This window comes from Apis dorsata, unplaced genomic scaffold (assembly GCF_000469605.1).
Source record: "Apis dorsata unplaced genomic scaffold, Apis dorsata 1.3 scaffold_815, whole genome shotgun sequence".
NCBI lineage: Eukaryota > Metazoa > Arthropoda > Insecta > Hymenoptera > Apidae > Apis > Apis dorsata.
In genome coordinates, this window is record NW_006263952.1 from 429,852 (window position 1) to 440,147 (window position 10,296).

The window sequence follows — 10,296 nt, forward strand, 5'->3', positions numbered from 1 at the left end:
AAATATATAAATATGATAATATATATACACGTTATACATATATATATTTTTTTTTCATCTTGATCATCATTCGATGCAATTGTATATATATATAAAACTCTATATGTATATGTATTAAAACGCATTACATGTATAGTGTAATTACGATAAATACTTTTGTTACGGCTAAATAAATTATAATTTTAAAGTATTACGCACGAATTAATCGGCAAAACCTTTATCCTGTTCCATCTGTATAGTGTTTTTAATAGTAACATTAAACTTTTGTCAAACATGACGATTGAAATTCGTGATTTATCTATATGTATATATATATATTTGACAAGCGAAAAAAAAGAGAATCGAATACATACGTTGAATCGAAAACGTGTTATCAACTATTTTCACGAATTTCGTAAATAAATAATCTAATTCTACGTTAAAAATAATTGTTAAAAATTTAAAATTCTGCAAAGAACGTTAAAAAAAGATGGCTAAAATCGGTCAACAAAAAGAATCTGAAATGGTAATCATATAAAAAAAATACGTAATTTTGAATTCATTTTATTTTTTAAATCGATGAAATATTTATCAGGACGAAGAAGACACGCGGTTGCAGGAAGAACTATTTCAACTGGCCGATGTATTACTAGTAAATAAGAATTAATCTCCATATACGATTTATTTTTTTTAACTTAATAATTATTATGGATCACAACCTAACCCAAGCATTCAATGACGTGTCAATTATAATTTGAGGGAAAGGACGAAGATGCAATGTTGATAGCTCTAAGTCAACTTCGATTACTAATGCAAACCTCGACTACCTCGATGACTTCTGTACCAAAACCACTCAAATATTTAAAGAAGACGTATAATGATATGAAAAATGCTTATGAAAATATTCAAAACGATAAAGTGAGACATCAATTCGCGGAAGTGTTGAGCGTATTATCGATGGCAGGGGCATTGCCAGGATCCAAAGAGTGCCTTCGATATTGCATCCAAGGTGAGGTAACGAAACCTGGCGAATGGGGTCATGAGTACATAAGACAACTCGAAGGTGAAATCGTAGATGAATGGACAAATTCTCCTGTAAAAGAAGAGAATCGTATAAGGTATTTTAGATCTTAAGAAAAAATGTTTCTCTCACCGACAAATTTCTTATGTATTTTTTATTATTTTCTTTTTATTTATTTATTGACAGAACAGAGCTTACTCCTCTAGTGAAAGGTATCATAAAATTCGACATGAAGCATAACGCAGAGATACCTGGTTGCGATCTATGTTTGGAGATCGATCAATTGAATTTTTTAAACGAGTCTTTGGATATCACGAATTTTGAACGAGTCTGTCGATACTTAGAGAGTTGTGCAGCCTACAGGTCAATTTTCTCATATAATGCAATTATTAAAATTTATGAAATTTTATCTCATTTATTTTTATATTACTTAATTATCAGCGAGGATACCGAAAGAAGACAAATATTGCAAGTCGTAGTTGATCATTACTTACGATTCAAAGAATATTGCAAAGCAATGTTAGTAGCCCTTCAACTGGGAGATTCGGATCTTGTACACAAATGTCTCGTCACTTGCCCTGATACTTTAATGCGAAAACAATTGGCATTCATACTCGTTAGACAAAGGGTAATTTATCACATCTCGTATGAATTATTCCAAATCCAATATTTCATTCGTATAATTTATTGATCATTAGGAGACCCCGTTGAAAAAGGATTATCAAGGAGAGGATGCAAAGGATATCGAAGCCATTTTGAGCAACAGCCACGTAAACAATCATTTCCATTTACTCGCAAGGGAACTCGACATTTTAGAACCCAAACATCCAGACGACATTTACAAAACCTGGTTGGAAACCAATACCCTGAGACGCGCGGAACACGATTCAGCCAGAGCCAATCTAGCAGCCACGTTCGTTTCCGGTTTCGTTCATGCTGGTTTCGGTCAAGATAAACTGATGGACAACACTACAGAGTGTTGGGTTTATAAAAATAAGGTTTTTATAACGTATTTATAACGAGATTTTTCCAAAAGAAGAAATTTAAACGATTCAAAGCTCAAGTAAATTGTTTGATAGGAACACGGAATGCTTTCTGCAACCGCTTCCTTAGGACTGATACACATGTGGGACGTAGATGGTGGACTGGTACCTATCGACAAGTGAATCGCGTCTTTTATCGTAATGAAATTATAATTTACGAACAAATGTCCAAGAGTTGAGATATGTTTTTCCTCGCAGATATCTTTATACGAACGATTACAACATCAAAGCAGGTGCTTTACTTGCTATAGGATTGGTTAATTGCGGCATTCGCAATGAATGCGATCCAGCACTGGCACTTCTCAGCGATTATGTGTCCTCTGAAAACGCCACGTTGAGAATCGGGGCCATTTTGGGTCTAGGTTTGGCTTATGCTGGCTCACAAAGATCTGATGTCACGGAGCTTCTAACGGGAGTTCTGGTGGACAATGGAAGTACGTTTGTGGATACCTCAAAAAAAGAATCTTTCGTGTGACGAGCAATTTTTAGGTAGCATGGAGGTTATGTCTTTGGGAGCAATTGCGATAGGGTTGATAAACGTTGGTTCTGCCGATGCTGAAGCTTCTTCGACCCTTCTACAGAAACTACTAGAATTTACTCCTCAAAAGTTATCTAGTACCCATTCTAGGTTAACAAGAAATACATTTATCGAGTTTAAAATGATGGCGAAGAAGAATTGTTTCGAATTCATTTTTGTACAGATTTCTGTCACTGGCATTGGGAATGGTCTACATGGGTTGTCGCGATGTCATAGAGGCTTCTTCGGCCGCACTTGAAGTCTTACCAGATCCTTACAAACTTGCTGCGCAGACTATGTTACAAGTAATACTATCAACTTTATTAAGATATTATATTCTGAAATATAAATTAAATATAAATATAAAAATGAAAAATCATCAAGATTAAAAGATATTGATTGACCTCAGGTGTGTGCATACGCTGGGACAGGGGATGTATTGATTGTTCAGGAATTGTTACGAATATGTTCGGAACCGGTGGATGGTGAAAGTATTCCTGCTACGCCGGCTAGCAGTCCTGTCAGCAGTTGTTGCGATCAACGCCATCGAATTATCGAATTTTCTGAGAAAAAAACCAAAGAGAAGTTAGAAGAGAAACAACACGGGGGATCAAAGTACTCTTTTAATCGCATTTTTATTTATATTTTTATTATATTCATGACCTTTTCATAATTCTTCATGTATCCTTCAGAGAAATCGGCTCGTCGCAGGCCATAGCTACTTTGGGTGTCGCTGCTGTTGGACTGGGAGAGGGAAAAGAGAATTCGAGGATATTCGGCCAGGTGATGAGAAAAATCCCTTGATTCAAAAGTGTCAATATATGATCAATCTGTTTTTATAAGGGATTATTTCTCAGATTGGAAGATACGGATCTATTTACGCAAGACGAGCAATGCCACTGGCCCTAGGCCTATCCTCTTTGTCAAATCCAGACTTGGCAGTTCTCGACGTCCTAAATAAATACAGCCACGACAATGACTCCGAGGTAGCCAACAGTGCAATCTTTGCTCTCGGTCTCGTCGGTGCAGGAACAAATAATGCCCGACTTGCCACCATGTTGAGACAATTGGCCTGCTACCATGCAAAAAATCCTTTACATCTATTCCTCGTTCGAATTTCCCAAGGCTTGGTTCATCTTGGCAAAGTAAAGCACAAAAAAAAAAATATACATATATAAATATAGATATATATATGAAAAATTTGATCCATCCTAAATGCTTGGTCATTCGTTTCATTTTATTGAAATTCTTTAGGGTACTTTATCCATATCTCCGTTACGGTATGGCTCCAAAATATTGGATAGAGCAGCCTTAGCTGGATTGCTGGTAGTTTTGGTGGCTTTTCTCGATTGTCAGAATCTGATCCTGGCGAAATCTCATTACTTGATGTACTGTTTGGCGCTTGCAATGGAACCCAGATGGTTGGTCACTTTGGATGAAAATTTGCAAGTATGTATTTGCAGGAATTTTTCTTACAGGAATCAGAAAACAATGTGAATATAATTAATGAATACTGAATATTTAAAATGAATAAAAATAATATTTTGATCAGACTCTACCAGTGTCCGTAAGAGTTGGACAAGCTGTAGACATCGTGGGCAAAGCTGGCAATCCTAAATCCATCTCTGCTGGATACGTGCACACAACGCCAACCTTGCTTTCTTCTGGAGAACGGGCAGAACTCGCTTTAGACGAGTATGAGCCGTTATCTTGTATTCTAGAAGGTTTCGTTATTCTTCGGGAGAAGTTGAACAGCTCCTAGATTTATTTCTGAAATAATAACACAAGACGATGGGTAATAAAATAAAGCCAGATTGCGAAAGGCAACGCTGGGACAAATGGTTTATTTATTTCACGAGATAGTAATAAGAAACATGATCGATAGAAATGTATTATGCAAGGCGAAGAATTTACTAGGAACCAAAGTGCGAACGATGTTTATATACGATACATTATAATTTTCCATTCTGTTTTTAATAAAAAGTAAAAATAATATTTTCGAGAAAAACGGTGTAAAAGAAAATCTTGTACAATGACCGATCGATAACTACATATGTTCGCAATGCATCACTTTGACAACGATGAGAACGTGAAAAGAACGCAACTGATCCGAGCAAAGATTCAATCGCGTCTATAAATCGCTTCGATTCGATAAGAATGTGAAGAGACGCGTGATTCAGCTTCTTTCTTTGTATGTTGCGTTTATTTAACTTCAGGGACTAGCGGAAGCAATGTGCTCTATACAACAGAAACGTACATTGGTTCGCATTGCACGGTGTAAACGACAATAATGCACCATGATCTGACAGCGGTCACGGTAAGAATCACTTTATCATTCATTGTCGTAAATTAAAACTTATAAACGTATGACTCTCTTCATTCGAGTAAAAATGAAAAAAAAAAAAAAAAAAGAAAAGAAAAAGAAAACACAATACAGAAAACAGACAAAAAAACAGAAAAGAAAAAGAAAGAAATCAAGAGATGGAAATACAACATAGAAAATATTAAATATTAAAACGCAATGAAAAAAAAAGAACATAAGACGAGAACGACTTAAAAAGTAACCCAAAGACCAAGTAATTCGTAAAATTTTCAAAAAATGATCTTCGAACGATTCAACATCTATTGGTAAAATACTGCAAATGAAAGATAAATGTTGCAGTTTATTGGTTCTGATGATGTGTACAAAAGCGGACCACGAGGAAACAAGAAACGATATCGCGCGAATGAAAGAAGAAAGATCTGTTCCCTTCTCGTTTCCTCGGCACAAATAATAATTCTTTCACGTGGTGTGCATGGTTACTTTTCTCTCTCTTAATTTTTTTTTCTTTCTCTTCGTCTCGCGAGCTCGCATTAATATATTGCACAAGATCATGAAGTACGTTTCCCACTTCTTCGTAACGAAGCCACGAGAAACACTCCAGGAAATTGCACGAACGTAACTGCAATATGTACTTTGTCAAAGAAGCTCTCTCATGTCAGAGAAAGCGTTTAACTGCTTCTCGTGTCTAGAAATATCTGCCGACATTTACATATAGACACGTATAACTTAGAATAGAAGGCGAGATATAGAATAAAACGCGATTTTAAAATATGCACACTCCCGCGTGGATCTTTTTTTAGCATTGGAAACATATCGCATCTTTTCTTTTCTTTTACGTTGCAAATTATTTTTATATAAGTTATGCTTCACAAAACCATACAAATAATTGCATCCTGTTGGAAATTTAATAATTCTATTGTAACATATTCCTCCTTTTGTGTTTTCAGCTTGTCGCTTGACGTATTCGCTCGCAGAAGAATAATTGGCTCGGTAACTGTTGTTTTTTCTCTTTTTTTTCGATAATTTTTCTTTATTCAAATAAATATTGAACTTAATTCTTCGAGTTTGATCCATACATATATATAAAAGAAATCGAGTTGAGGAAAATTTGTGTAATATTGTTTGTCAATAAATATATCTCTCGTATATCCAATTAAAATAGAAAGAGCAAACTCGATGATGATATTTAAATATATTGATAATTACACGTCATTCGACAAGCTGGATTTCCTATCTAGTTATACTTTAAATTTCATGTTGCTTATAGTAAAATATAATAATAATGATGATAATAATAATAATAATTAAAAATTAATAATAATAATTAAAAATTAATAATAATAATAATATAATGATAATGATAACTTCTATAATAGTAGCGCGTTTATGTTATAGCTTTTTGCAATTAATGTGTTCCGTGATTCAAGCGAATTTTCAAAATGGTATTATACGTTTGTGTACATATATGCATATATGTATATACTTCCTCGTACTTCCGTTGCTTCTTTCTTTTTTTCTAAGATTTCTCTTACATCGTTCGTTTATTTACATCAACGTTTGCGTATCGACGAGTATTACCATTTTTTTCGTTTTTTATTCGCTTTGAATCTTGCACATCTTCCCATCGCGCTATTTTATATGTACGTCGACGTTCACGGGTAAACTCTAAGTCACAAGATGATGTTCCAGTTAAATGATAAAATTTTAGACGATCCTGACCACCTTTACTTTCAGCTATTTCTCTAAAATTATTATTATCCATCTACTATTTCCACTTTTCGTGAAAATTCTAGTCATAGAAAGTGTACATGTTAAATACAGGATAACAATTTTCTGTTTGAAATATTCCCAATGAAACCATCACTGTTAATAGTTGATATACATACAATACATATTTCTTTTCGTTAACAACGTCGGATCATAAACGTTTCAACCTTTTTTCTTCAATTCTCAAATTAGCAGGTCTTTTCTGTCAATCACAGAAACGGTTGAACATATCGCTTCTTTCGTTTTCCTTATGAACAACATACAGATTCTCCCGAAAGAAGCACCGAAATCACAGGATACGATGAAATAGTTTGTGAACGATCAAAAATCAAGCTGCCTGTGGATTCGTTGCTGAGAGAATAAAATTGACGTCAAATGGTAGTGCTCCTTTATGTATATGTATTATAATATTTGCGTCATCGTGCGAACATTGTGTTTATACGTGTTTAAACATGTGTGTATGCATTTATACGTGTCCCTGTGAACGTGTACGAAATGGCGAGAGGTCGAGATTGCCCCGATTTTTATTTTGCATTATTTTGCATTATTCGCAACGATGACAACGCTTTGATATCGTCGATGTTCGCGATCGAAAACCGGAATCGAATCGTTGGTTCCCCGAACACGTGTTCTCCTTTTCTCTCATGATACAACACCTACCACGCGGAAGGAATGTACACTCTATAGCACGGTAACACAGTCGTGACACGATGAAGGTAATAAGTAGAACACGTAGCGTGATAGCTGCCAGTTAAAACAGCCGGGCACGTCTTTTGATTTCGTTACGACGCCATTGCGGCAATCTGTAGAACTCGGCACGAGTACACTGAAGTACTGCCTCAAACTCCGCGTCGGAAAGATGTCTCTGAAAAAAAAAAAAATAATAACAATGAATTAACATTCGTCAAAGGAAAAACAATCCGTTCGATGATAGAAACATGATCGGCTAATTAAATTATGTAAACGATTTCTCGATCGACTCACTTCGAGGTTGCAACGATCCACGTCAGCGGGCAGCCTATAGTTTGTGATGACAAGTAAATGATAAGGATAGAGTTTCGGCGGTTCGGACGGTGCTGTCCCCATGTCTGGCAGTGATCTCCTCACGTGATGGCCCCCGTGACTTCCAACTACCGAACCTAGGCCACCTGTATACGTGGTAGATGATGGCAGCATTCCACCATCATTCTGAACAATCATTCAATCGTTAATTATTCCATTGTAAAGCGATCCATTCTTAACGTGTGATGAGCGTTAATAGCGGTGCAGCCGTTCGAAAGTTTCTCGCACGATTTTTTATGCATTAATTTTCATATTCGTTATAATGGAAAAGAAATGATCGATGCGAGAATCTTTCATCTTGCAACGGATCGATTGTTGTCCGTAACAAGAGCCAATACACATATATGTATATATTGTAGCAACAAAAAGAATCGGCATAACACCGCATTTGTTAATAAATGATTCGACAGAGCTTAACACGAGACAGAACCATAAAGCTAGACTGAAACGAGTGATAGGAACTGGCATTTTTTCACGGATTAATTTTCCGACTCGTTGCTCCTCGATTGGGAATTGTTCGTGCACTTTAATTAATGAATTATACGATTCGATGCAACAGTTACATTCTTCTTCAAATTTTTCTTAACCGATAGAAAAAAGAACAAAGCAATCGAAACACGTATCGCACACGGTACAATCTCATGCACGTTAATTTCAGTTTAGGCATATAGTTCCGTTTCCCGTCTCGTATGCACTGATTATGCCACGGATGCAGAATATGCAGTCAAGTTATGAGAACACCGCAAGTACACGTCAATCTCGTTAGCGTTATTCGAGATTTTTAATTATTTTCGACGTTCTAACATTTCGTACGCGAAACTCACATCGTGTTATCGTACAACGAACAAATAAAAATAATAACAAGCATATAATCAATCTAAAATAAAAGGAGAAAGCCGATTAATCTTTCGGTGTACATATATTCAAGACATAGCAAACGATCAATCGAATTCTCGCGATCGTGTTCAATTTTTCTCGCAAAATCAAAATCAAATATGCAATCTTCAAATATGCCAAGGTAAGAAAAAAAAAAATTGTACAAAAAGATGCAAAAAAGAAAAAAAAGAATTCATTAAAAAAAAATATATATATATATGTATATATCGTAGCAAATATACAGCACGTGCATGCGTAAATCAATATACAATTTTGTACATGTAAAAACGTTATATATTATACAAATATAAACAAACCGGCAAAATCTCGTTATATACAAATACGTCTAAATCCGATCTACTACGTTGAACGATTTTGGCCGGCACTCGTTCTCTCGCTTCTACGAAAATTCTCCGTATCTCAAGAAATCACGCAAATGTCTAATTTTATGACGCGCGCCAATGATAATATGCTGTTAAATAATTCATATGCAAAACAAGCTACAAACCATGCTAATTCGCCGGGAGTAGTATGGGGCTGTGGTACATACCAATGCCCGTCGATCCACATCCGTGATGCTTCCTGTCGATACTAAAATTGGGGGAAAAAAATGGGAAAGAAAACCATGTCAAACCATATTGCACAAACCATTTCGATAAATGTTAAATTACAATCTTTCCATCGATCGATTCGATCGTATTCCGTGTCGATGGAGAAAAACAAACGATCGGATTAAATATAAAATCTATCGTTGAGTGAACGGATCAACGAAGTTGGCACTTGCACTTCCAACGATCGGGAATACGATTGATCCGATCAAATTACTGTATAAGCAAATGATTATATCGATGATTATATTACACATATGACCTGAATTTCATTTTCTAAGCTACACGATATGTACCAGCTGTGAATGATCAAAGAATTATCGTGTCATAAAGTCACGTTACTGGCGAATAGGTACTGTCACTTGGGCACACTATAAACTCATTTGGTTAATAGATTCAAACAAGTTTTATTATGCAATTTTAAATCTAATATATGGAATAGTACGTGGCTAGAATCGTATGATACTTAGGCGTCGTAATTAAACCAAGATACAAAAAAAAAAAAGAGAGAAAGAGAAAAGAAGTGACAGTAAATGATAGAGCAAAGATGCATTAGTAAAGCATGCTCAGATATTAGATTGGAATATAATCGAGAACGAAATATATATATTTTCACGAGTGTTTCCTACTCGTGGGTTCAAAAATAAAAATAAAAAGTAGAAATTGAAAATGAAAAAAAAATAAAAAAATAAAAAAGAAAAAAGAAAAAAAGAAGCATATACAAAAAAATTCGATATACTGCACGAATAAAATGTAATTGCAAGGTAACCATATGTGTGTATGTTATGTGTGATCAGTTTCCTTTCTGGGTTACTCACTATCTGATTTGCCAGATGAGAAATCAGTGCTGTGCGTCTTGTCTCCCATCCCACTGAACGAATAATCACCCTAGACGACAAAAAAGCGTAAATCTTAGAAACAACCGAAACATGGACATTCGTGATTAATCAACGGATAAAAGAACGATAATTAAAACGTGTATCATTATCTCTACAACATATATATTTTTTTCATTCATTCTCTTTTTTTTTCTTTTTACTTTATATTTGTAAAAATCAGCAACAACGGTGCAAAAAAGAATTTTTTTTTTTTTTTTTTTG

At 35.1% G+C, this 10,296-nt stretch overlaps 2 protein-coding genes and 1 long non-coding RNA gene across 13 annotated transcripts in view; 1 reads left to right on the forward strand and 2 right to left on the reverse strand.

Moving 5' to 3' along the window:
* The first annotated feature begins 732 nt into the window (after positions 1–732).
* Positions 733–4,970, forward strand: LOC102672085 (26S proteasome non-ATPase regulatory subunit 2-like). The gene is made up of 13 exons (XM_006623148.2): positions 733–1,097; positions 1,187–1,363; positions 1,442–1,628; positions 1,699–1,998; positions 2,080–2,162; positions 2,242–2,477; positions 2,533–2,671; positions 2,745–2,865; positions 2,970–3,175; positions 3,253–3,343; positions 3,418–3,705; positions 3,815–4,009; positions 4,113–4,970. The coding sequence occupies exons 1-13, from the start codon at positions 757–759 to the stop codon at positions 4,320–4,322; spliced, it is 2,574 nt and encodes an 857-aa protein (XP_006623211.1). The 5' UTR covers positions 733–756; the 3' UTR covers positions 4,323–4,970.
* Positions 2,740–3,955, reverse strand: LOC116186517. Its single transcript, XR_004151520.1, has 2 exons — positions 3,820–3,955; positions 2,740–3,696 (listed from the first exon to the last, which is right to left on the reverse strand). It is a non-coding gene; the product is annotated as an uncharacterized LOC116186517 (long non-coding RNA).
* Positions 4,971–6,400: 1,430 nt separating the features above from the next.
* LOC102671424 (actin-binding LIM protein 2) overlaps positions 6,401–10,296 on the reverse strand; it is a 12,520-nt gene continuing 8,624 nt past the window's right edge. For 2 of the 11 annotated variants that reach the window (XM_031513989.1, XM_006623142.2), the window contains 4 exons: positions 10,015–10,084; positions 9,139–9,179; positions 7,635–7,838; positions 6,410–7,515 (listed from right to left, as the gene is read on the reverse strand). In XM_031513989.1, coding sequence (XP_031369849.1) covers positions 7,402–7,515; positions 7,635–7,838; positions 9,139–9,179; positions 10,015–10,084 — 429 coding nt within the window. In that variant the 3' untranslated portion in view covers positions 6,410–7,401. Of the gene's footprint in view, positions 7,516–7,634; positions 7,839–9,096; positions 9,180–10,014; positions 10,099–10,296 lie in introns of those variants that run through there. The other 9 variants (XM_031513986.1, XM_006623143.2, XM_006623145.2 and 6 more) reach the window with 9 other exon arrangements.

What these genes read in the sequence shown, in the direction of transcription:
- LOC102672085 (XM_006623148.2), top strand. Translation starts at nt 757, where the DNA reads ATGTTGATAGCTCTAAGTCAACTTCGATTACTAATGCAAACCTCGACT. An exon ending in TCATACTCGTTAGACAAAGG is followed by an intron (nt 1,629 to 1,698) that starts GTAATTTATCAC and finishes ATTGATCATTAG; the next exon opens with GAGACCCCGTTGAAAAAGGA. An exon ending in AAACAACACGGGGGATCAAA is followed by an intron (nt 3,176 to 3,252) that starts GTACTCTTTTAA and finishes TGTATCCTTCAG; the next exon opens with AGAAATCGGCTCGTCGCAGG.